Here is a 24316-nt window from a genome sequence, read left to right as displayed (position 1 = left end):
TTTAGCAATATTTGTAATTTTAATGCAAAGAATAAACCATGTGCCACAGGAATTAGTTGCAACTTTTTTACCGCACATTATCTGTGATTACACAATATGTCCAAACCATACACACAAGGCAATCCAAAAGTGCTCTTGAATAGCCAAGTTACATTATCGCAATCCAACTGAGAATATGTTCCACTTGCTGAAGACCAAACTTTGTGAAAAAGTCACAACAAAGGATTTGCAACCAAATATGAAATATACAGAGTTTCTTAATGTACAGTTTCCAGACTGTACTTCAGATGTGGATGTAGTTTCCCCCGTATTAAAGCAATTAATAATGTAATTTATTATTTTTTTAATCCAACGTCGTGGAGTACAGTGAGTACCTGAAGTCTCACTGGGCCTTCAGCCCACGGGATTGAAATAATAATAAAGGGAATATTCCAATAAAGTCTGCTGTCTGCACTAGTTGGCCCTTTGTGCTGCTGCATGTGTGGAGTTGCACAGTGCAATACCGCAACAATAAGAAAGGGTACGACACATATTAATAGAAGAATTGCAAAGAAATTGCTGCCCCATTGCAGTTAACAGCTGAGTAAATCAATTCATTATGTGACTGAAGCAATGTTGTCAGACTAGGAATAAATCAAACATTGTTTGAACATATTATAATAGTGAGATAAAACATTAGCATTTCCTTGCATGGTCACATCAGCTGCTTATCAAGTAATACAATTTCTTTCTCCATCTTCCTCATTTTAAGTGCTCTGTATGCCATCTGCTGGTCACGGTTCTCTATCTCCTTCTTGAGGTAGCAGCAGTAAAGGGCTCTTATATCTTCTGTCTGTCTCTGCAAAAGAAATGAAACAACTTATTAGTTCATATTGTTTCTATTCTTTGTCACTATAACCCACTACTGAAATAAAACTCACCTTAGCTCTTCTTCCACCGATTGGAGTAAAATCTGAATTGTCCCTCCCCAGGAAATTGTGCAAATCCTACAAAAAATAACATCTATGTGATAAGTGTTCAAACGAGAAATGCCTAAAAAACAACCCTGTCTCCTACAAAATGAAATTCCCATGAAACTAAACTGCACTTTCAATTACTCACTAGAGAAACGTTCTTTCTCCCAGATTATGTTTGCAGTTTTAAACCGTTTGAATTGCAAAGTGAAACCCCCCAAAAAGTTACAAAAGTACTTGATTGGGTTTAGGCAACAAAAATATTTGGTTATAGTTCAAGAACTTTATTTGTCCCCGCGGGGCTATTGGATCTGCCGCAGTGCCAATAAATACAAACAAAAACAACAACACAGCGCAAGACACACAAGATAAAACACATAACCAAACAAAGAGAAACTGAATGTTTAGGTCACAAAAGTACAAAAGAAGAGAAGTTTCCTGGGTTTTTCTGACCCACCGTCCCCCCTGAACGCAAACTCATTTAAAACGTATTTGTGATTCGTCAAAAGCAAACATAATAAACGACAAAATACATTTCCCTTAAAACATCATTCACAATGAAATTTGGTTGTATGGGAACGTTATGTTCAGGCGACAGGGCTGCTAAAAAACAAACGTGTCCAGCAGCACTTACCCCTTCAAAATGAGTTTCACTGACGTCTGTCTCATCACTGCTCAGGCTCTCTGGTTCAGTCTTTGTTACAGGCATGAGGAGGACAGGATGGCCTGAGACTGTATGGGAGGGGCCCAACATGGAGTTAGATAGGGGGAAATTAACTTGAGTTTCAATCAGACTTTAAGTTCACCTACCACTAATAAATGAGCTGTCAGATCCAGTCAGAGGCTCAATACAAGCACCTCCTGGGAGGACCTCCACCCTCAGCCTGTTGTGTCTGTGCTGGAGCACATCCTCCTCTGCGGAAGTCAGCGATGGGGTTGCTGACCCCCCTTCATTCCTCATCACCTCGACCTGTCTTCTTTTTGCTGAGTGAGCATAGACTTGAGAGGTGAAACACTCCCCTGGACAATATTATCATTGAAAATGTAGACTTGCACAAACAAGGTTACCTGTTTGCACTATATTTTTATGTTTGACTTTTACTTGCTGCCACGACCTTTTGTAGCCACTGTCCGATACCCTGGGAAGTGATGAAAAATAATAAATCGGTATGTGTCAGTGATGGTGACATTATTGGAAAGTTCAAGTCGAAATATTAAAGTGACTAATATTTTAAACCAAGTTCAATTAAACACACTTGTGTAAATAAATGTCCTTACATGTTTATTTTATCAGCAATTCTCTGCCAGGCTTCTTCTCTCATTTTTGAGGCAGTGGTAGTGTTTGATTTGGCTGTTAATATCCCTCTTTCTTCTTCATACAACTTCAAAATGAGTTCCTGCTCTCTAGAGCTGAAGAAATGTGCCCTCTCCTGTTTTTTCATCATCTGGAAATCTATTTAAAAAAATAAAAAAAATAAGGGAACTGTAAATATACATGTATGCGAGTCTAAACGATTATTGTTTCAGTATATTTTATGTTATGACATCATGAACAAGGTCTCCTCACCTATGTCTGTGTTCATTTATATTGATCCGGGAGTCGGCGTGCGACTGCTTTTCCCTTGTGATGGAGCGGGTGCGCGCAGTTATCCGAGATGTTTCAATGCTAGATTTAGTAATCAAATCGTTACCCACGGTGGTCAAACGGAATACACCCGATCGTAATCGATGGTACAGTTTAGTCACGGCACGCTTCACATTAATCAATAACTGTCCACGCGACGGAAACGGGTACAAGACAATCGGTGTTATGAAGCTAGTTATCAGCTAGCTTTGTTAACCCAGGATTTTCTAATTCGGCTTAAGGCGCGTTCACGTGAAAGAGGTGGAGTCTGGAACAAAGCGAGTCACGTGGATCAGGTTTACATCATCCCTAGACATACTAGATATTTACAATTTTTTCCACAGGAAACGTTTTGTGTAAATGTAATAAATATATGAAATAACAGATGACAGAAGACAAACTTCCTGCTGTGAAAAGGTCCTATTAGGCTTTAATATTCTCCCAAGTTCTGTATTGTATGATCATCAAAACATAAGTGAAGGATAGAATACTAAGATAGGTGCACATTTCACAAGTGTAACTCCACTGAACTCACTTTATTTGGAATTTAACATTCAGCCTTTTCAAGAATTGAACCTTTATCGATAAGCTGGAAATCATTATATGCAGTTATGTAAAAACATTTGACACCAATTTGTGATAAAACACCTGAATTTAGAGGCTGGTAATTTGGTCACTTGCCCGTTACACTTTGAAATACTATAAGGTGTAACTGTTCCCACCTTCACAGGTGTTAGAGAGAGCTGTCAATCATAGTTTGTACACTTTCAGGCCTAAAGAGGCCGATTCAGCCATATGTGAAATTGCCTGTATGAATGAACAAAGGGTCAGCCGAGGCTTTAAATAGCGAATACATTATATGTATATGTATACATAAGGTGCCGCTCAACAATGGCTAACCTTGTTCACCTGATGGAGAAAATTAGAGTGTGACCGCTAGTTTCACAACGACGGTCACACATGCACACGCAGCTATATTAATGAACTGAATCCTGTATATTGCACCCCTCTTGTGTTAGGGTTGGCACTGACCCGTTTTAGGTTTTAAATGCAAAGACATGTTTGAGCTATTTATACCAGTCACTAAAAAGAGTCATCATTGCTATGACAAACCTTGAAGGAAAAAAAAGTCCATGGCGACATGTGGCAATACATTGATGAGGAATACCTGCATGCTTATATTGGTGTTCTTATTGCTGGGGTGTACAGATCCTCCAATGAGGCCACTGATAGTCTCTGGGACGCATCGACAGGCAGAAAAATTTTCCGGGCAACAATGTCACTTCAGACCTTTCAAATGATAAAGAGTTCTCAAGATTTGACAACAGATACCAGCGCAATATCTGACAAGATGACAAACACAAAAGAAATAAAACATGAATTGAGGTAATAGTTACTTTATTTATATGTTAATTTGGAATCAGTCTGACATGTTGCTTAATGGTCCAGAGTAAAGGAACTGTTGGTTCAGATGCTCCATGTTGAGAGCACAGAGGAAAACAACAAAAATGAAGCGTAAACTGTAAATAGAGTCCAGTAACAAACGCTGAGGGAGGAATGGTCCCCGTGCCATTTATGAGATCTGGAGGAAGAGTTTACTCATCGTGGCCCTCATAGCCATTAGGAAGAGCATTCGCGTGTGGATTGTGGAAAAGGGATTTGTTGCCATCTCCCCAAGGGAAACGCTGTAAGGAAAAAAAAATTAAGGCAACATATAATCCAGTACAAATAAAGGCAATTGTGGCATTTCTTTTTTATGTGAATAATTTATGTTTAGGTATTTAAAATCTGACCTTGCTGCGGATGCGAAGGTGGCTGTAAGGGACAAACTCTGGCTGTTCATGGGTATGCTGCTGCTCTTTAAGGTACATGTTCAACATGCACACCGCAACACCAGGTAGGGCAACCACAAACGAGAGGATCTTCCATGTCTTGGCTGTAAAGAGACAGACAATAAGGATTAGTTTGATGTAAAAAGCAATCAGAAATCCAAATCACACTTAACGAGAATAAATGTGCTTTTCAGACAAAAGGCATATTAAAGTAAAGTTTCATTAAATGTTTTCTAAACTGCACCCACCAAAATGTTAGTTATGGGGCCTCATGCTAGTACCCAGAGGGTGCGCTTTACCATAGTTAACATGTGGAATGTCACCAGCTTATATCTCGGGAAGCTACTCAGCCTATTCATACGATCAGAATCCAGTTTATTTACCGTAACTAGGTTTTTGAAAACAAAAAGGAATTGACCTTGGTGTTTTGATGAATCACAATAAGCATTTGAATAGAAGATGTAAATAAAAGAAAAAGTATTGTGGACAAATGAAAAACGTGTACCATTTTAGTAGTAGTTTTGAGCAGGAATGTGCAAAAGGTCAATGCTTAGAATAAACTAATAGGAACTGAGTGACAGACACTCCTCTCTTCCTTCTTCCGTTTCATGGATTGTGGAGGTCTGGATTGTGGTCCATGACTACTAATTATTCATAATTTCTGTCATATTTATTGAATGTATTGTAACGCTGTTCATTCTGTATACATGACATCTATTGCTTCTGTCCATCTGGGGAGAGGGATCCTCCTCTGTTGCTCTCCTGAAGGTTTCTTCTCTTATTTTTCCCCGTGAAAAGGCTTTTCTCTTTTTTTGGGAGTTTTCCCTGATCCGATGTGAGGTCCTGGGACAGGGATGTCATATGTGTACAGATTGTAAAGCCCTCTGAGGCAAATTTGTAATTTGTGATTTTGGTCCATTTAAAATAAACTGAATTGAATAATGCAACTGGGATTGTGGCGAGTTTAAAATATGGCTAGTTAAAACCATCCAAATTTGAAACCCAATTTGAGTGAATTATTTTTTAGGAAATTATGGCCAATCCTAATGTTATTAGAGTAGGTCATTATACCACACACATATCAATACAATGCTACCCCGGGATGCTGTTAACTAAGGTGACATTCAACACCCAACCTTTCTGCCTTTAAAAGGATAGGAGCTTCTGACTAGCATTTTACTGGTATTATTAATGTCCCTCGGTCTTATTTAACAATATATTAAATAAGACTGACTATAATAAACGTGTGTTTTACACATGTGTCTCGCTCGCGTTAATTTCCCTCCTCACTAAACGTAGGTTATATGCTCTTATCGTCTGCCAGGTCTACTTTTGTATAGCTTGCTATAATAAAGAAAAAAACATCTGCGATTACTCCGAGTGTCTATTGACCTGATGGGACCATGTCTTTGCTCTTTAGCTTGCAGGACATATTGTTTGTGACACTGCTGCACTTCCAAGCCACATATTAGTAAACAGAAGTACATTTAAACTACATTAAGACTGCACGAGTGACGTGGATGTTGTAATGAGGAGTCAGGCTAAAATGACAATATCTTTATGTTAGAAAGACAAATATTTTAGGCAGCTTCTCCTACATGTTGCCGGCTCAATGATTCAGAGCTACTGCTCATGCTGAAATAGCTAACGTTAGCTCAGCAAGGTCACTGTCAAAACACCAAGTACTACGAGTAGTAGTAAAAATAAACGACCTTGATGACAATCAGTGAATTAACATTACGCGCAATAATTACCTGCTTGCTCGCCGTGTCCAGCAGCAACAGCAGCAGAGAGCTGACGCCGGGTCATGATCAAAGAAGACCTGAGCAACATTTGAGAGACGCGTCCGAGAGCCGCCATTTTCCTTTCTGAGAGGCTTGGAGACCGGAAGGAAGTTATTTTGTTAGTAGTGTCACGTGGAAGTCAGAAAGCTCTCCGAGGCCACCAAGCGGTGAGACTGTGAACAACAGCGACAGTTTGCTGTTATTCTGCCATTAAAGGTTCATCGGCGTTTGACATTAAAAAATGTGGGAAATACATATTGTTGTATCCCCACAAGGCAATGCAGTGCAAGAATGCGAATGTAAATTAATATTATATTAAATTTTACAGTTATTTGGAAAATATTAAGGTTATAACAGTAGAACAAAAAGGTACTGTTGGCTATGTGATTGACATGTTATACATGTTTGGGTCCTCTGAGATCACTAGGTGATTGAAGAGTCTGCATCATCTGTATCTGTTAGAAAAATTATACTAGACGAAGTGTAAAGTCAATCAGGCAATTTATTCTTGCAAGAAGGACAAGTGTTGAAATCACGCACAAGTCATATTTCCAAGTTGCTGCTCAAAGATCCATCTCTGAGCCTCTGTCATTTATACAGTGTGACAGACAGTAACATGAGGGGATGTGGTCCGAACCGGCCCAAAGCAGTTTCTTATCTTCTCCAGAAACAGGCCTCCATTGTCTTTGCGAAGGGGCTCCACATAAGCAGATGAGTTCTCCTCTCTTAGAAGTACCTGTGATCAACTTCTTATCAGTGATTGAAGAATAATACTGATCAGTGTTTGGACTTCCTCTTGCCCCCCATCCCAGCAAGACCTTCAGACCATGACAATTCAACATCCTGTGATTTGTAGGGTCACAGTCCTGCTGAAATAGTTATTTTTCCAACAGTATCTATCACAATGTTAAGTTTCCGCTGCATATTCTGAAGCAATAATTTATATTATATATTATACAAAAAAATGATAACTGAATTATTGTATAAATTAAAAAGTGTGTGTTTAAAGTGCTTCTCTTTAAAGGGGAGGACTTTGTGTGATCTAGTGATCAGAGACCAACCAGAGAGATTCAGAGATAATCTGGTTGATGACGGTAAGTAATAAATGTTCATCTTGTTGTATGTTTGTTCTGGAAATGACTTTACAGTCATTGTTTTCAACATTTATAGAAATCCATAACTGTGTAGAAATGTGCATTAATCAGTGTTGTGCATGTACAAATAACACCATCAATTATACACAAAAGTCAGGATATCAATGAAGACAATGCTGTTATATCATAATTTAAATTTAGCAAAACATTTAGTAAAAATAGCTGTATGTATTTGATCATGTTTGTGTATCACACTGTACATAATGGCAGAATTCCCTTTTATGTATTGAGACGTTAATAGTTAACATAGGCTTGAAAACAAACAAGCGAGAGTTTGTTGACCTCTTATTTGCCAAGACTATGGACTGAATACTTTTGATGAACTATAAGCTTTTATCTTAGAAATTACACCAACATAGTTGGACATATAATATTTTACTAACTGAATTAAAAAGTCAAAAAAGAGAATCTGCTCATTTTCAGTAATGGAGTCTCACTATCACGAGTTTGGGTCGACTGATAACAGCTCTGTCGGTGGAGAGCACAAAACGACAGTACAAACCGGTAAAACATGTACATGTCCTTTAATTTTGATCCGATAATGTCAGATATCACCTTAAACTATGAATACATGTCTGTCAGTGTTTGCAGATATGAAGAGGATAGTGGTGTGTGTCCTCTATGGAGTCCTGGTGCTGCTGCTGTTGATTCTGCTGATGGTCATTGGGATTAATTGTATGATTTTAAACTCAGTTTTATTCCAGTTTTCAGGTAGCTAATTCACATTCTTTGTCTTATCATATAACCATTTTTTTGTATCTTAAAGTCTCCCAGTTACACAAGGAAATCACTGACGTCAAACTCAACCTTGAGAGAATCAGTGATGGAAAAACTTCCTTTACCAGTTCGGGTCAGGAAATGTTTTTTAGGTCTTGATTTAATGACTTTCAATCGATGCCCTTGTTCATCTTCTTTTTAAAAAAAATGGTATTACTTCCAAATTCAAGGTGCAACAACTGTGGAGGTCTTCTTACCAAGCCTTGTCCCAGTTAGAGGTACATTCTGAATCTTTTAATGTCAATCAAATCAGAATTCAGTCCCCCCCCCAACCCCCCCCCCCCCCCCCCCCCCCCCCCCTCAATCAGGCTCTCTTGACTTTTCAAACCAGGAACATGTATGGAAGGCTGGGTGTCTTTCCAGACAAGCTGCTACGTGCTAGCCAGCACGGCCATGATCTGGAGCAAAGCAGAGGAGCAGTGCCAAAGACACGGAGGACACTTAGTGGTTCTGAATAATGTTGAGGAACTGGTGAGGTTCACGGCAGTTTGGTTGCATATACTCTCTGGGACTGAATACAGGACTCTGATGAGGAGCACATATAAAAATAACTTCAAATAACCTGCTTTTTTATCTTTAGGACTACATTTCAAAAGTAGTTGATATCAAATATAACTATTGGATCGGACTGGTGGAGCGAGAACACGAGGGACACTGGAGCTGGGTGGATGGAACGAACTTCAATTCAACCCCAATGTAAGAGAGCTGTTCAAAATGTTTTGATGAAAAATTATTGTTTTGATATGTTAAACTGTGAGTAGCACACTCATTGTTTCTCCTCTTTCTGTTTGTGTTCAGTTTATGGGATAATGATCAGCCTGACAACTGGGAATACTACAGTGAGAACGGAGAGGACTGTGGGCAGATTCATGCTTCCAAGAGACGCAAACGCAAGATGTTGAACGATGCAGACTGCAACCTGCCATATCACTTTATCTGTGAGACAAGGCCGTGAGAGACCTGTGTGAGCTTCTGAACCCTTACCAACATGAATTAACTCTGATATAAATTATATTTGAAATATCAAGTTATCCTCTTTTAGTAACAAATTGGATAACAAGTTGCACATACAGTCAACATGTGAGATCTTTGTTGTCCAATAAAACAGTAACTATGAGTACAGTTGATTTTAATAAAGACACTACAAAGTGTTTCTGCCTGAGTCCTTCGGCTTATTTGCAGCGGCCACTGGGAAGGTGCTTATTTCCTTCATCGAGTGAGGGAGAAGAAAAAAAAAACATTTCTTTGGTCCATTAATCTTGTAAAAAAAAATGATGTTACAAAATCTGTAACTTCATGTTACGCCACTACTGACTATTTGGAAGCGTTGTTGAACACTCAACTCGTCACACCTGAAGCGGCATAGTTCAGTGTCGGGGTTGTCCAAGACAGGCAGCAATCATCATGCTGCATGGCATTAGTGTCTTACTGGTCGTGGACACTGATGAAAGCATCACATACAGAAAGCATCAAGAGGTAATTAAACCACCTTTTTACACCATGATGAAGCAAATAACCTGCTGCTGAGGTTCGCTTTTATAGATTCCTGACTTTTAGGAGCTCTAAACAAAATATTGTTGTCTTGTTTTGTCAGAACAACACTCCAAAAGCAAAAGGTCATCACCTTCACAGAAGATTAAGATTTTAAGACGTCATCCCTTCATATTCAAACAGCATCTGAAAGAACGCACATGTTGAGTTGTATGTTTGTTCAAACAGAAACACAGATATGCGTACAGATGAAGAGAAGACAGAAATAACGTAAAACAAGTATACAGATATTAACATTCAAGAAGCTGGAATTGTAACTGGGGGTGTTAAGGACACAGATGCAGTACGAGAGGATAAGTGAACTTTTCGACAAGCTTTTTTCCAGGCAGACTTTACAATACACAAACAGTCCAGGATCTGCGCACGGGGAGGTCTAAATGGGCAGGGTCGGCAATGGGAGAGCAGTCAGAGAGTAATTGCTGGAGGGTCTGGCAGTGAGTGTAAGTGAAGCTGGGCCTTGTAAACCAGAGGGAGTAGGTGCAGCAGATTGGGCAGGTGAGAGTGATAGAACTGACGAGGTAATACAGAAGGTTGTGCGTGCAGTGGGGAGGACAGGAGAGAGTGATAGCTGAACTGTGACAGGAACACGTAAATACATTATTGTTGATTGACTAATGTTAAATTAATCCAACATATTTTCTGATGAAGAGGTGTTTCAGTGCATTGAGCAGCACAAACAAAATTAAATTCACCGCCATTGTCTTGGAGTCACTGCAAGAGTCTTAGAGGGCAATATTTGAAAACCTTTGTACACAACACTAAAACTGTTACCATTAGAGGTAAGTCGGAAGATGTTCACAGCTCAGTTACACAGCACTATGCTGTATACAATGGAGACATCTCCGACACAGCCCCCATTAAAAAAACCACCATGACTTTAAAATGTTCCCAATACCGATAAATCAGACATTCATAACTCTCAAAGTCGTCCTGGGAGGTTTTTCTACTTTTTCAGGGATCGGGAGGCTGAGCATGGAGTGAAACAGACGCATCTTGCAGGTGAAGATGTGGAATATAAAGCTGAAGCCTGTTATGACATCTGACCTTGAGAGGAGGTCCTTTTTGGTCACCCAATTATCTTTCTTGATACATTAAGCAATATGTATCTATACACGTGTAGTACATATAGTATTAATATTATAGTTTGTCGTGTTTCTTGTGTATATTGTCTTTATTTAAAGTGACCTAGCTTGGGTAATGTGCAGTGGAAAGTCTTGGGAACTCTGACAAGTGCTAGCTATTTACACAGCTGTGTTTATATTCAACTTCTGTTTAAAGAAAGAAAAAGCAAACCTGAGAGAGGACAGAGTGAGCAGAAAGAAAACGGCAAACGGATCAGGCGATATTTGATTAGGATATCTCAAAAATAAAAGTGAAAAGATCAAAAGGAAATTATGAAAACGATGTATTGCCTAACCTGGAAAGTGGAAGTTGTAAAAATGTTGTTCCAGGTTAACTAAAGGTGATTCTGATGGTGTTTCAATGAAGACGTCAAATAAAAGATTTTGTGAGAACAAAGTTTAAAAGGCTGTCAGTCTTTTGACTGCTTCTCCTTAGAGATAGCTGGGTCTAAGAACGGTAAATGTAACATTGACCCGTTTTACAGACTGGTTTTATTGTCACACCTGTAATATAATGTGAATGTAAGTAAAAATGGAAACCTTGCAACAAGTAGCTCCTCATCTAAAGCTCCCACCCTCTTGTCTCCCTCTTATCTCTCGTTTTCTCTCACCTCCTGACATATAAGAACAGGCTGCACCAAAACTCATGTTCTTCTGACTGCAGCCATGAATGCGAGACCTCTGCTGCTGCTGCTGCTTCTCACTGGTGAGATTGAACAAGCTGTCAATATGTACAACTCCTGAAAATAACATGCATAATGTAAACATGCGCTGTTTGTGAAATTGTCTTTCTCTCAATTCATACACTTTTTTTTATTCATCCGTCATGTGTTCTTATTTGTCTGCTTCACGTTTCTTCCCCAGCTTGTACGGCCAGCGGCGCGCTGCTGCCCAAGGCCTTATGGCAGTTTGGGAATATGATCCAGTGCGCTCAGCCTGGCACTAACCCTCTAGAGTACAGCGACTACGGCTGCTGGTGTGGCTTCGGAGGAACGGGAAGCCCTCTGGATGAAGTGGACATGTAGGATGCAAACATTGCCCAATTTAGTTTTCATCAATTTAAGAGTGAAAGTAACTTGTATTCTTCTCCTGTATTCTTAGGTGCTGTGAAGTTCATGATAAATGCTATAGAGCAAGCAGAAAGGCTCCCGGATGCACGGCTTTTGTTGACCTTCCCTATGTTCTTGTCTATGATTTCACCTGTTCCAATCAACACGTGACCTGCTCAGGTAAGACTATTACTCCCACTCTGATGGCTTCTCCATCTTATGTAGACCTCAAATGTAACATACTTTCAGTGAATGTTTGATGAAATTCTGCGACGACATTGTTGAGCATTAGAAAAAAAAGATATGATTTCTTGTGTTAAAATCCAGATTTTGTGTGGAATTCATTGGCTGGTTAAAAGTTCAGCACTGACTGTAGCTGTACTGTAAACATAGAAGATTAAACCAGGCTGCATCTGTGGCCCTGTGTGTAGATACTGTACATGAAACTGTATTCAAACAGCTCTATGTAGGTGTTACACAGCTGGGGAATGAGGCTTGGGCCCAGTCTACAAACAAATGCTTTCTTAGTACTGCAGAGCACTTGTACTGGTGCTCTGGTACTTACTGATAATGTGATTGGGAGCTTCATGTTACGGTACTATTGAGCAGCTATCTGTCAATTTCCTAACCCGACTCTGTCTCCACAGCTACCAACAATAAGTGCCAGGCTGCCGTGTGTGAGTGCGATCGGGTGGCGGCTCACTGCTTTGCTCGGACTGCATTCAACCCTGAAAACAAAAACCTGGATCCCAAAGTTCACTGTGTCAACTGAGTTGTATGACTCATAAAAACACATTTTCTAACCACCTTCATTTCTAATTTTAATTTGTACACAACTAGATTGTTATTGTGTAACAATAGCATCAGTTTAAAATAAAATAAGCAAGTGAGATTCTCAGTGTAAGTGGTTTCAGTTGAATGTCAGCCTCTGCGTGTCCTCGTGTTTGCTCACGTATGAAGAGTGTGTGTTGCAGCATTGCTTATTGTACCATTATGTTTCAGCCACAATTCCTATTCACTTAATATGTAAAGCAACACTCAAGGCTTTGCTTCAGGCAGGTTTCCATTTGCGCATCATGTGTTATAAGTTGTGTTTGGATCATGAATTGACAAACATTGTGCCGCAAGTTTAACTTTACAACATTTTTTATTAGTTTATGAGATTACAGGATGGTAAAAACAGATGTATCGAATGTTTTGAATTGATATCGGGAAGATAATTAGTTGCAGTTTTAACAACGATGCAAGCGGCAGTCGTGTACGACAACAGATTCATATTAAAATAAGAGGCTGGATCATGGCTCTGTTGCTTATACTGGCTTGTAGAGAAGTGTGGTCACATATTTCTTTTTGTATCGGTGCGTTGCACTGAGGACCATCACTCCGTCCTGAAAAACAATGACAAGAAGAGGATTTTGATAAACATGGGATTTATAGCTGACTTAAAAAATGGTATGCTATACCACAGAAAATAAGAGAAAGTCATTAAATATTAAGTTTTAGATTCAAAATAAAGAGGATTTGTCTGTTCAATAGACAGAACGGCTATTTTATGACCAGCATGTTATGTATTTTGTGTGCATGGCATCATTTCCCATCAGTTTGTTCAAAATCCATTTGGTGTTGAAGATATTTTGTCTCTCAGAGGAAGTTGATCCATAATTCCATAATGAGTGATGACCATAAACTAGAATGACCACCTTGTGGTTGTATGCCTCCAACAACACTTTACATCAATGTCTGTCCAAAATGTCCTCACATCACCATTTTACCCTCTTAGATATTAGTGTGAAGTTGTCAGAATTTGCATTTGAATTATTGAGTTATGGCCACACCTTGGACCACCAAATTCAAATCAATTAAACCTTGAATGCAAGTGGATAAAAATATTCCCTCCTAGGGGTTCCTGAGATCATGTTGACGAGTGTGGGCTGGTAGACCTGAAAACACGATCAATAAAAAAGCATCTATGCTACAGGAAGATCTGTTACCTTGATGGAGAGGGCGTACAGGTGATTGAGCATCACATGGTTGGGTTCTGGGAGCAGTGTTGGGTCACACTGATGAGGATTTAGAGAGAAGATGCATTTGAATAAATTGCATGCTGTGATAACCGGTTACTAAAGTGCTGTGCAGCATTGAGATGAGCATGAATTCAGCATCCAGCCTGGACTTACAGAAATACCTGTGTCCTTGTTGAGCAGCACTTGCAGGAGGTGCGGAGGTAAGAAGGGAGGATGCTGGATTTTGTCTTCTGGCTTGGTCACATATGCATCCTGTAGGTAGGGGCCGGGAGGGGAACTGGACAAGTCTGGGGAAGAATGAACACACGGCACTATAATTACAGCTCAAAGAATGAGGTATCATGAATTCCTCAAGATTCATGCATTAGCCAAAGTTGGCAAATACAATCTCCTACTCAAAAAATGTCAGTTAACTTTCCGATCATCATTGCTTTACTGCACCGGATTAAGTTTTCCCACAGGTCGTTTGTTTTAATATGGCATACGTTCTAATATTTAAAGCGTATTAAAACACATCTGGGAAGTCTGAAAGTAGTAATTAATGAATTTAAGTACCAATACCTGATATGTCTGCAGTATCCTCCGAGTCGATCCTGAGAGCGTCGAAGACTTCAAAGTCAGTTCTCTTTACCTGGATGACATTATTAACGGTGCCAGTTTTCGACGTCATGACGGCCTGGGAGAGAGTGTAAACAGACATTTGATAGACGCTCGTGAGAGTGGAGTTGGCATTTCTTCAAACATGGAAAGTACATTGGTTATATATATTATCATTATATATTATATAAAAAGGTGGGTGACCTCTAAAACTGAAGCTTTCACTCACCCCAGTAGGATCCAAAGTCCACTGGCCGTCTACACAGAACTTGTACTGGTGCTCTCCCTCTGGCAGGTCCACAATAGCCACAAAGTTTTTCACACTGGGTTTAAAAGACATTTGCGTGTTACATCTCCATCAGTACATACAGATCCAGGATGTACGATCTGGTGGAGCATTCTGCACCAGTCAAACTACCTTTTGTTGAGAGGGATCTTGGTGGCCCAGTTGTTAAAGGAGCCAGACACATAAACCTCCTTGGCGGCCCCCGGCCACTTGAACATAGTGGGTCTGTCCTGCGTTGGACTTTTGCTATCACTCTCCAGGTCCTGCTGCCAGGCCAGATATTCCTGTATTTCCTGGGGAGCCTGGGGAGCATGATATCAATGTATTGTTGCCATGGTAATGAGAGCACCTTCCACCTCTGCCACTGTGTCACAACACAACACTTCCCGACTGAACGGCAGGCTGAGAGAACGCTGAGGACGGAGTCGGCAGGTTTGTGGGTTTGTATGCTTTGCATCATTAGGGGGAAAAAAGTATGTTTTCTTGCAAACTCTTTGATTATTGCCATCTGTGTCCTCCTCGTTAGAGCTAATGACAACAGACGTAACATATAAGCTTCTTGGACATTATAATATTTGTTTCTGTCTGGAGTTTTAGGTAAGTTCTGTTAAGATGCATATGTTACCTGCCAATTCAATTCAAAGTGATAGATTAGAAGAATAGTGTACATGATTGTACATTTGACGTATATACACAAAGTATGACTTTGCCTGTACAGTAGGCTACGTATGGCCTCGTCTACATCTATGACAGATATTTATCTATGACAATTACTTTATATGCTGTAATTTTGCATATTTTCTATTTAACTATTTTAAAATGATATATGTTAAAAGTGTACAAAATCATTACATGTGTATGAACAGCACAATGAGTGATAATTCCTAAATTCATAATTCAATATTTGTATTCTATTTGCGATAACTCATATGCATTGTTTATATTAATACTAACCCTTTTACAAAAGCATACAAAATGTTTTTATATCCATTTCCTTGCTTGTACTGCATAATCATCATCATCACTCTTTTATCTATTAGCATAAAGTATCAGCACTGATTAGTTGTTTGGTAAATTAACATGAAATGGTAATACAACATGTTTTTCGTTAAAAGATGGATAGACTAATGTCACACAGGGAAACCAGAACATATTGCAAACATTATTATGCAATAATAACTAAGCTATTTTTTGTACAACTGTATTGTGTCATTACACTGGGTTAACTATAAATCAACACATTCAGCGTCTCAAACCTAGAGCTGCTCACAAGTCACGTTCTTCAAGTCAACTCTCAAGTCCCTGGGAGCAACACCCCGTCTCTGTATCATCATACCTTTGAGTCTTCTCTCGGGAAAAGGTCTGCGTCCTCCGAGTTGTCCATCAGGATGTTGGGACTTGCCTCTTTCCCTCCTTGCTGTCCATCTCTGTATGACCTCTCACCCTGACCGCCACTGGACCGGTCGCTGCTGCTGTTCCCCATCCTGGTGGCATCAAACACTGCAAGACAAACACACACACACACCAAGATCAAACGTTTAGTATGTCCTGGGACACACAGGGTAGATACCACCAGGTGACAGCAAGTCAAATCAAATGAAAAACGACTTAATCAGCATATTTCGCTGGTGATTGTTGTGCATAGGTTTCATTTTTTTGTACCAGCAATAATAGCCGATGATAATGAGAAAAAAAAAACCACCTAAGTCTTCCCAGATGCGGTTTGTTTGGATGTGGTCTTATCAAACGGAGGCCTCTGGTCTCGTGTACATCTGTTTGTGGTTTCTGGATGCACAGACGCCTGGTGCTCTTATCGTAGATGTTTCCGTCTCTGAGCGGCAGAAGTTTTCCCAACATGAGGCGGAGCGGAGTTCAGTTCAGCGTCCCGCAGACCAGCAGCAGACTTGTTTTGTTTTGCTCTTTCTTTTTCCTTTTGCCTACCACGAGTTATTCTTCTAATCTCCGGACGTCAGCTGCACTTTGTACGCTTTCGCCATTTAGTGGAAAACGCGGTGTGTGTGTGTGTGTGCGTGTGTGTGTGCGTGTGCGTGAGTGTGTGCGTGTGCGTGTAGTGAATAAAACACACCTCTTCCGCCTCCTGTGCTCGAGCTCAGGGAGTGGATGTTTAACCCGATTGTTGCCAACTATTTTGTGGTAACGTTAACAGATGGTTTACACGTAAATGACAGGATTTCAAAAACAGATATAGGCTACGAGGTTTGAATCATAAAATAACATCGAAGCTGGGTGATTTTCAACAAATTGGCCAAGTTACATAATCGCATGTCATTCAACTATAAAGATGCCGATAAGAACACTACTGGTTTATTTATGAAGGAATCAAATAGAAATAAATAAATAAATCAAAAGATTAATATGACGAATATTCTGAAAAATATCAAAAGGGAGTAGCAGTAAATGAGTGGTTCCTGACCCGAGTGTAGCAGCACAGCTGCAACGAGTCACACAGTAAATCTGAATTAACACGTTTCATTCTTTAGATATATTTGTGTATGCATTATTGGATAGCATGACATATTCGGGCCTCTGATAATGATGTAAATACGTGCTTTTACCTTTTAGTTATTTCACAATCAGAATCATTTTAAAAATACCTCACACACATCTTGGCCACCCAAATATATGTTTGAGGTGTATTCAAATTTGAAATGTAAATGATTATGGTACATTTACATATGTTGGCGCATGAGAGGCCCATAAAGCAGAAAGCTTTTTTTTAAAGTCAGTAGAGCCTATTAAGATTTCTGCTCCTCAGCAGGGGAGTGTCCTTGAGCCATATCACACTTATTTATCTGAGGCTCTCACGGCTATCCTGTTTCATGTGATTCACATGTCTAAAGCCTGTAACTCATAATAAAAACAGTCAGCAGTGTTATTCCTAACACTAGGTCACATTTTTTCTCCTCTCAGAGTTGGGGAGAACTACAGTAACGATAATCCCTGTTTCAGTCACTGACAGAAAAACAACTGATTAACAGAAATCTGTCATTTAGTTTCACATAAGTATATTTCTGGTCCTCTTTCACACTGTCTGTCACTATCTAGTATGTAGTATGTTCTGAATCAGAGTGTTTATGAGCACTTAAGCGTTAAAGGAGGCTTTGAAAAGGCTTCTCTGATTCTCTGTGCCCCTTCCTCAAAATGCAAGAAAAGTCCATCTGGTGGATGATAATGGTTTCGCAGGTTAGGCTCCTCTGTCTGACATTTTCAGTTCATCCTCACCCAACCAGCAGCATTCCTGTCGTCTCATCCAGCTCACTAGCAGGTGGGGATCACCATTAATGTCCAATACACATGGCTGCAGTCCAACAATACAACCACACAGTTGATCTTCAATCTTTGGGTAAAGGTATATCATACATTTATGAACCCTCCTTTGCTGAACATGGTACAATTCAGTGTGCAGGTGCTGATCCCAACAACAACAGAGAAAAAGATGGATCAGACATGTTTTGTGCAGGTGCTTCACTGATCATGTACAAACAAAACCCTCCACCTTGTGTTGATGATTAACATTGTATTTGTTCTGTATTTAGTGTGCTAGATCACTGCATAGCCTGAAGATGATATGCTCTTATTTTTAGCCTTGTTACAGTGTTAATATTACATATTAGAGTAAACGATCCCTCACACTAATTACATTGCAACAGGTGTCAAAGATGGTTGTCAACTAGGGCCATATTGGTCAACTACTGTTGGGCAGTATGTCACCTTTTTGTTGCTGCATCATTGGTTCTACCAGTATTGGATGTTATTACATTGCATTGATGCCCTGAGAAATATGAAACTAGCTTTTCTTTGATCTCAAGTAATATCTAGATTTCAAATTAAACAACTTTCGGTCATATTGTATGTGGAAAACCTTTTAGTTTACATTTTATGCCCACAACATTTACATCTAAAGCAGACCAATGTGTCAATGTGTTAGATCACAATCAGGAATCAATTATCCACCGTGAAGACATGTTACAGAAGTCTAACAAAAATAGTACAGTTTGGTTCTTGTACATGGCATATGCATTCCTTTCACTTTTCAATTACAAAAATTGGAAAAAGGTTGTATTGCAATATCATTTGCACAATGGCTGAAACAAAGATGTATTCATCAGTGAGACTCTGCCAGGGTCCAGAGTTGTTGATGACAGAAGCCAAGCAGAGCTGCTCTGCATCCTGTGGAGCTGATCTCTCCATCCCCTCTTCTCTTCTCTACTTCCACTTCCTCTTCTTCTTCCTCTTCGTCCTCAAGAGGTCACACCACATGCTGGAGAGGAAAAGGATACTTGAAATCTTTCTATCCTTCTGTTCATTATTGAACCATATATCTGCTGCATTTATACCGTGGTAAAGTGCACAACAGTGTACGCAGTGATGATCACAAGGCCAATGGCAAAGGAAACAATCCCCAGGTGGAGAGCTTTCCGACCCAGCCGCTTGGAGCCATCATAGTCCTCTTCCTCATAGCTCTTTTGAGCCTATAGGGGGAGTGACAGGGACATTCAAGATTCATTAGAAAGGCATGTACTGTGATGAAGAAACACTCTCAGTGTCAAAAAGGCAGTATACCTTGGTAGCATGTTACGCATGACCACGGCAGGTGTCTTTGATGGGAATCTGTGCTGAACATTTAGCGAGCAAAATGTTCTGCTTTGCAACCAAATTGCTCTCCTCGCACCTGCCTTTCTTGTTATATAATTCATATTTGTATTGATGCCAATATCCTTAACAGTAACTGTGAGTAACAGTGAATGACTGTGCCTCATCTTGTTACTCACAGCTACATAGATGCAACAGCTGCTGTCGGCACGATGACTCAACACAACTGTCTCCCCTTCAGACAGCTCAAAGACTTGAGACAAATGTAAATGAGTTGGTCCCATCTGATGCTTCTTTCAACTTTGTGGCTTCATGACAAATGGGGAATATTTACCAGATATTTTCCTCTCATTGAAACACAGATCGGGTACATTTGTTTAGTAGAACAATACATTACACAGTTATAAACATGGTTTGGCCCCTTGAGGAGTGGATGAAGTTGTCTGTAGCAATACATAACGTTTGCTGCTTGATCAATATACAGACAAGACACATGCATGGCAGTTACGTGTTAATGTGCAATATATCCAGACCTGACATGTACTACTACATGTAGTAGCCATCATCCAATAATGTCCTTTGTGTTTTTTCCAACCACTGGTACATTATTCTCCCATCTACGTATTCATGTGACATGACACATGTTCAATGATCTATATGTGCTGCCTGCAGAAAACAGAACCTCAACAAATAATTCACTTGTGTTATTCTGTAAATATCCATAAATAGGAAGCAAGCATGTTGAGAAGCTGTATAACTTACCAGCACAGAGAAAACCAGCGCCACAATATTGATGGGCCATACAGGACAGAAACAGGTGAACATGGTGAGACAGAGATAGTTCCTAAGAGGGGGAATCTCCTGAGCCTCCCCGCATTTCAGGTGGTCGGCGCTCCCGTCCAATGAGGACTTGGTGGTCATGACCGGCTGCCGTCCTCCGAGACACGAGAAGCAGAGAGGCGAGGCACAGGGCTGAGACACTGGGAGAGTGGAGGTGGAGTTGAGGGAGGGGAGGCAGTGGAGCAATGATGATGGAAGGGAGAAATCTGCAGAGAGATATGAGAGGGAATCAGAAGCCTGAAAAGTCTGAGCAGACTGAAGAAACAGACATGACTGAGTGAATTCAGGTGTTACATAGAAACAGGAAAAGGACTCCGATTTTAAGATGGAGAGACATTTTACGGAGTATTATGACATAGACAATATATAATAACTTACAACTATACACTTACAAAAATTTATATAAATTTAGAACAAATTGGTTTTTTTTTTGAAAATATATCGAGTACATTTGTATTCATTTTGTGCGAATTTATAGTACCTGGTACAAGTAGTTTAGTAGTTTAGTACAAAAATATGTGTTAATTTAGAACAGCTCAAGATAATATATTTGAATAGCAAATGTTTTCTCTTTACAGTGTACATAAGGTTATATAAAGCAGCAAAAAAACATCAGTTGTGAAATGAGGTTTCTTCATTTTCTTGTGTGTTATATGTGACATGAAAATGTGTGAAAGCCTCTCAACTTGCATGAAGCTCAGATTATCCTGACTGCAGAGGGCTAATCCTTAACCTTCATTGTTGGAAAGAAAACATACAAATGGGAAAAACATTCCAACCTTTTAGCTAAGTTTGTACTTCATTCAAAAGAAAAATAAAATAATTAAGTACAAAAAAGGTACAGGACACATATATGGAATGTTTTAAAATAATTTATTAGGAATTTTAAAAAGGTTTTTTTCAAAGGAATAAACATGACAGGAAAAAGAAAATCAGAAAATGTTACAGTGTTGACAAGATTGTTATTTTTCAGTGAAAACAGCATCAAATTATGACCTACCAAGGTAGGCCACAGCAGTGTGAGCAAGTGTATCAAAATGTAAAACCTTGTACTTTGTAGATGAAGAGTGCTTTGTTCTTAAGCTAACATTCGAAAGAAAACACATTTATCGTGATTGGCCAGTGCAACATCCTAGTAGCTCTGAACATAATTGTTTTGGTCTAAAAATAGCTGTCACATTGCTACAGTCTGTGACCTCCAGTGGATATGCAGTGATGGATTGGGGGGTGGGGTGGGGTGGGGGTGGGGTTGACAGGTAAACAACAGTTAATAAGACCCCCCTCACCTTTCTTGTTGGAAAAACCACCTTTCTAAAAGATTCAACAATCCTCACTTTGACATGTTAATGTAATAATAAAAAAGTCTGATTAAAATTTCACATTTGCAACTGAGGTACCACTCTCTCCCCCCCCCCACCCCCCCCACCCCCACCCCCAGCACATGGCACATTGGAAACCAATGTGTAGAAAACCATATGACACGCTCACGCAAACATCAACGTGACCTGCAGAGCAGATCAGTCACAACAGTGTTAACTGAGCATGACTTCTGCTGCACACTACTCCTTAATATTTTCCTTCACAAACAATCATAGCATATTGAAAATCACAGTTCAAACAACAATATGACAAAGTAAGAAAACAGCATGTTTTTTTTTTTTTACTCACAGCCATATATCCCGAAAAGTAAAGTGTTGTTCGAGACTCAGCCTCTCTCCCCTTGAACTTAAAGTGTTTCAACTCTGAGGCAGTTTTTAAATGCAGTAGCAGAATCAAATGACACATCCTGTAGAAAAGGCCTGGTGAGGAATACAGTATGTGGCTGGTCTAATATTCACTGACAAACATACTGACAAGTTGTTGACATTCTCCATGAAACTATGATACTTAACAATCAAGCTTTCCGACACATACCAATTGATGAAAGAAGCTTATTAGCCTCCCACCTCCCACACACAAACATTAGCTGAGCCCCCCCCCCCCCAGAAACCAGTCATATTTACAATATTTTACAAAATTTTACAGCTCATGTAGGCCTATTACGTAACTGTGACTAATGACCTTTGTCTTCTGACCATTATTAGTGTAACAATTTTTTTGTTAAAAACCTACCAAGATATACACTTTGTGACACATTTTCAAGAAATAGTATTAATCACAAATGTTTTGTTAAAATTCAGTATGAACTAGTGACAAATATACAGTTTTTCAATACAAATTACAGATCCTGACCTTCAAACAGTCTTCCCCTGGAGATTTTTCTCCTCTTATCTCAGATAAGATCAGGTTCAGAGGTCAAATAAACCAATAACACACAGCCAAAACAGATAAAGAAACAACGCAGCCATCACAAAAAAAACAGCATGGTGAAACATAACAACAGAGAAAAAAAAATACAGCATCTTATGTGTTGCGATTACATGTAGTCATAAACGTGTTTGCTCCTTTCATGAACGTTCTCTTCATTTTTTTCTCAGGAGGGGGAGTTAAGTGAGGCGTCAATAAGGTGGGCTGGGTCGAGGCTGATACCAGGGGGGAGAGGTGGAGAGGAGAAGGTTGCGCTGCCCCAGCCAGAGAGGGGGACTGGACATAGACCGGCCAGATCAGCTCCAAAGCAGCTTCAACTCCTTCCAGCTCTCAGTCTACATCTCTGCACTGACACAAAGGACACCTGGTTACTCACAGGTGAGTCCAAATTAAACAGTCCTGCATGTTAGGGTGAACAGGTGAAGATGACGACTTACAGTCTCAGTGATAGCCGTTGGTGAAGGCCGTGGCGATCAAAGGGCCCTGTTGGTGCAGGCAGACAAGTTCACAGTTCACGAGTTGTTCTCAGACTTTAACTTCAACTTATTTCCTTCTTTAGGTATGAAGATGCAGTGAGCTGCTGCTGTGTTTTGATGCCCCTCAACTCACAAAACAGATCACACATTTGAAAAACAAAAACACCCAAAATATCACTAAATTGTTCTCAGGTGGAAAATGTATTGCTAAAGATGAGCAGAGCGGTAATTGCAAACAGATTTTTCAAATAAATAATGGTGTTTTGTTGTTTTATATACAACATAGTGGATTCAACATCAGTACCAATGCCAGCAACTTCACAGCACTGCTGGTAAATACATATTTGTACCTTTGGACAGGGATAGGCGAGCTGTTTCCCCCTGTTCCCAGCCTTTATGCTAAGCTAAGCTAACCAGTTGCTGGATGCAGATTTACTTTTATGGGCAGGCATAAGAGTGGTAACAGTCTTATCATTACATTACATGTTATATAGCTGACGCTTTTATCCAAAGCGACTTACAATCATGTTACATTAACACACCGTAGTTACATTAACACATCGTAAACACAGCTACAGAGAGCAATTCAGGGTTAAGTGTCTTGCTCAAGGACACATCGACTAGGGCGGGGATTGAACTGCCAATCCCCTGATTGAAAGACGGACCTGCTAACCACTGACCCACCGTCGTCCATCATACAATTGGCAGAAAGCAAAAAAGTGTATTTCCCAAAATATGTTTAAAGTAATTTGAATCAAATATCAGAGGGGACGCAGTGACAACATGACATGATGTACCAGATTAACAAAGCCTTCTTTTGATTATGTATTCTTGTTCCCATACATTTTACACATGTGGATATAGACATAGTTGTAATTTCATTGGAGGCAACAGTCACATGACCTAAAGCTTTAGGTTATGATAAGGAACAAGGACAGAAACTAGTGATGGTAAAGTAATCCGTAGAGAGGACATCTTACCCCCAAACTGTGGCTGAATCCAGTGTTTGGGGAGGGGCTTGCAGCACTGAGGTAACTGCTGACAGCCGACTCCTGAGCGGCTGTCCCATAAAGGTCCGCCATCGGCCCCGGGCTGCTCGTACCTAAAAATCCAGCTGAGCGAGACTGGTTGGAGCCTAGAATCAAAATAAAAACAACAATATTCAGATTTTCTTTACATGCGAAATATCATATTTAGTATCTGTTATCAATATTTGTATAATAACAATGGATCCATTGACTACACGAGGTGTGGACAATGATCCCCCGACTATATAGTTCCCATCTGCTCTATGGAGCATTTGGCATCTTTCAACTCATTGTTTAGA

The 24316-nt window shown here is 39.8% G+C and overlaps 7 protein-coding genes across 9 annotated transcripts in view; 2 read left to right on the top strand and 5 right to left on the bottom strand.

The window, feature by feature from the left end:
* Positions 1 to 2832, bottom strand: si:ch211-107p11.3. Its single transcript, XM_034542263.1, has 7 exons — positions 2521 to 2832; positions 2232 to 2406; positions 2022 to 2092; positions 1764 to 1937; positions 1588 to 1685; positions 921 to 986; positions 1 to 838 (listed from the first exon to the last, which is right to left on the bottom strand). Exons 1-7 carry the CDS (start codon positions 2534 to 2536, stop codon positions 695 to 697), a joined length of 744 nt encoding a protein of 247 aa, XP_034398154.1. The 5' UTR covers positions 2537 to 2832; the 3' UTR covers positions 1 to 694.
* A 1126-nt stretch (positions 2833 to 3958) lies between these two features.
* LOC117736737 (cytochrome c oxidase subunit 6A, mitochondrial) lies at positions 3959 to 6293 on the bottom strand. Its single transcript, XM_034542265.1, has 3 exons — positions 6164 to 6293; positions 4371 to 4513; positions 3959 to 4262 (listed from the first exon to the last, which is right to left on the bottom strand). Exons 1-3 carry the CDS (start codon positions 6267 to 6269, stop codon positions 4173 to 4175), a joined length of 339 nt encoding a protein of 112 aa, XP_034398156.1. The 5' UTR covers positions 6270 to 6293; the 3' UTR covers positions 3959 to 4172.
* Positions 6294 to 7772: 1479 nt separating this feature from the next.
* Positions 7773 to 9079, top strand: asgrl1 (asialoglycoprotein receptor-like 1). The gene is made up of 7 exons (XM_034540783.1): positions 7773 to 7851; positions 7939 to 8022; positions 8114 to 8191; positions 8295 to 8342; positions 8456 to 8595; positions 8705 to 8820; positions 8923 to 9079. The coding sequence occupies exons 1-7, from the start codon at positions 7773 to 7775 to the stop codon at positions 9077 to 9079; spliced, it is 702 nt and encodes a 233-aa protein (XP_034396674.1).
* Positions 9080 to 9504: 425 nt separating this feature from the next.
* Positions 9505 to 12617, top strand: pla2g1b (phospholipase A2, group IB (pancreas)). Its single transcript, XM_034542264.1, has 5 exons — positions 9505 to 9600; positions 11423 to 11502; positions 11661 to 11817; positions 11898 to 12025; positions 12493 to 12617. Exons 1-5 carry the CDS (start codon positions 9536 to 9538, stop codon positions 12615 to 12617), a joined length of 555 nt encoding a protein of 184 aa, XP_034398155.1. The 5' UTR covers positions 9505 to 9535.
* Positions 12618 to 12973: 356 nt separating this feature from the next.
* prkab1b (protein kinase, AMP-activated, beta 1 non-catalytic subunit, b) lies at positions 12974 to 16809 on the bottom strand. 2 transcript variants are annotated; one of them, XM_034542607.1, is made up of 8 exons: positions 16455 to 16809; positions 16089 to 16252; positions 14885 to 15054; positions 14696 to 14789; positions 14431 to 14545; positions 14023 to 14156; positions 13837 to 13905; positions 12974 to 13233 (listed from the first exon to the last, which is right to left on the bottom strand). In XM_034542607.1, the coding sequence occupies exons 2-8, from the start codon at positions 16233 to 16235 to the stop codon at positions 13156 to 13158; spliced, it is 807 nt and encodes a 268-aa protein (XP_034398498.1). In that variant the 5' UTR covers positions 16236 to 16252; positions 16455 to 16809; the 3' UTR covers positions 12974 to 13155. The 2 variants fall into 2 exon arrangements, 1 of the variants encoding a protein (XP_034398498.1); XR_004610002.1 differs by having other exon boundaries at positions 13204 to 13233; positions 14031 to 14156.
* A 2295-nt stretch (positions 16810 to 19104) lies between these two features.
* LOC117735879 (transmembrane protein 233) lies at positions 19105 to 20287 on the bottom strand. The gene is made up of 2 exons (XM_034540782.1): positions 20129 to 20287; positions 19105 to 19245 (listed from the first exon to the last, which is right to left on the bottom strand). The coding sequence occupies exons 1-2, from the start codon at positions 20285 to 20287 to the stop codon at positions 19105 to 19107; spliced, it is 300 nt and encodes a 99-aa protein (XP_034396673.1).
* An 828-nt stretch (positions 20288 to 21115) lies between these two features.
* msi1b (musashi RNA binding protein 1b) overlaps positions 21116 to 24316 on the bottom strand; it is a 25756-nt gene continuing 22555 nt past the window's right edge. Inside the window, exons 15-17 of one of the 2 annotated variants that reach the window (XM_034541580.1) lie at positions 23970 to 24124; positions 22951 to 22996; positions 21116 to 22861 (exon numbers count right to left, since the gene is read on the bottom strand). In XM_034541580.1, the coding sequence (XP_034397471.1) occupies positions 22955 to 22996; positions 23970 to 24124 (197 nt within the window). In that variant the 3' untranslated portion in view covers positions 21116 to 22861; positions 22951 to 22954. The remainder of the gene's footprint in view (positions 22862 to 22950; positions 22997 to 23969; positions 24125 to 24316) is intronic. The other variant, XM_034541581.1, reaches the window with a different exon arrangement.

This window comes from Cyclopterus lumpus, chromosome 9 (assembly GCF_009769545.1).
Source record: "Cyclopterus lumpus isolate fCycLum1 chromosome 9, fCycLum1.pri, whole genome shotgun sequence".
Lineage (NCBI taxonomy): Eukaryota > Metazoa > Chordata > Actinopteri > Perciformes > Cyclopteridae > Cyclopterus > Cyclopterus lumpus.
The sequence above is the reverse complement of the archived record's forward strand: the minus strand, read 5'-3'. Positions and strand labels throughout refer to the sequence as shown.

Coding starts and splice junctions, on each gene's coding strand:
- si:ch211-107p11.3 (XM_034542263.1), bottom strand. Junction 1,686..1,763: donor TGACAGCTCATTTATTAGTG/GTAGGTGAACTT, acceptor CCTCCCATACAG/TCTCAGGCCATCCTGTCCTC. Junction 839..920: donor TCGGTGGAAGAAGAGCTAAG/GTGAGTTTTATT, acceptor TTTCTTTTGCAG/AGACAGACAGAAGATATAAG.
- LOC117736737 (XM_034542265.1), bottom strand. CDS start 6,269: ATGGCGGCTCTCGGACGCGTCTCTCAAATGTTGCTCAGGTCTTCTTTG. Junction 4,514..6,163: donor TGGACACGGCGAGCAAGCAG/GTAATTATTGCG, acceptor GTCTCTTTACAG/CCAAGACATGGAAGATCCTC. Junction 4,263..4,370: donor ACCTTCGCATCCGCAGCAAG/GTCAGATTTTAA, acceptor TTTTCCTTACAG/CGTTTCCCTTGGGGAGATGG.
- asgrl1 (XM_034540783.1), top strand. CDS start 7,773: ATGGAGTCTCACTATCACGAGTTTGGGTCGACTGATAACAGCTCTGTC. Junction 8,343..8,455: donor AAGCCTTGTCCCAGTTAGAG/GTACATTCTGAA, acceptor TTTTCAAACCAG/GAACATGTATGGAAGGCTGG. Junction 8,596..8,704: donor TGAATAATGTTGAGGAACTG/GTGAGGTTCACG, acceptor TTTTATCTTTAG/GACTACATTTCAAAAGTAGT.
- pla2g1b (XM_034542264.1), top strand. CDS start 9,536: ATGGCATTAGTGTCTTACTGGTCGTGGACACTGATGAAAGCATCACAT. Junction 9,601..11,422: donor CATACAGAAAGCATCAAGAG/GTAATTAAACCA, acceptor CTGACATATAAG/AACAGGCTGCACCAAAACTC. Junction 12,026..12,492: donor TCAACACGTGACCTGCTCAG/GTAAGACTATTA, acceptor CTGTCTCCACAG/CTACCAACAATAAGTGCCAG.
- prkab1b (XM_034542607.1), bottom strand. CDS start 16,235: ATGGGGAACAGCAGCAGCGACCGGTCCAGTGGCGGTCAGGGTGAGAGG. Junction 14,157..14,430: donor GGATACTGCAGACATATCAG/GTATTGGTACTT, acceptor ATTCTTCCCCAG/ACTTGTCCAGTTCCCCTCCC. Junction 13,234..13,836: donor TGTACGCCCTCTCCATCAAG/GTAACAGATCTT, acceptor ATTGTTTTTCAG/GACGGAGTGATGGTCCTCAG.
- LOC117735879 (XM_034540782.1), bottom strand. CDS start 20,287: ATGACCACCAAGTCCTCATTGGACGGGAGCGCCGACCACCTGAAATGC. Junction 19,246..20,128: donor CGCTGGTTTTCTCTGTGCTG/GTAAGTTATACA, acceptor CTCCCCCTATAG/GCTCAAAAGAGCTATGAGGA.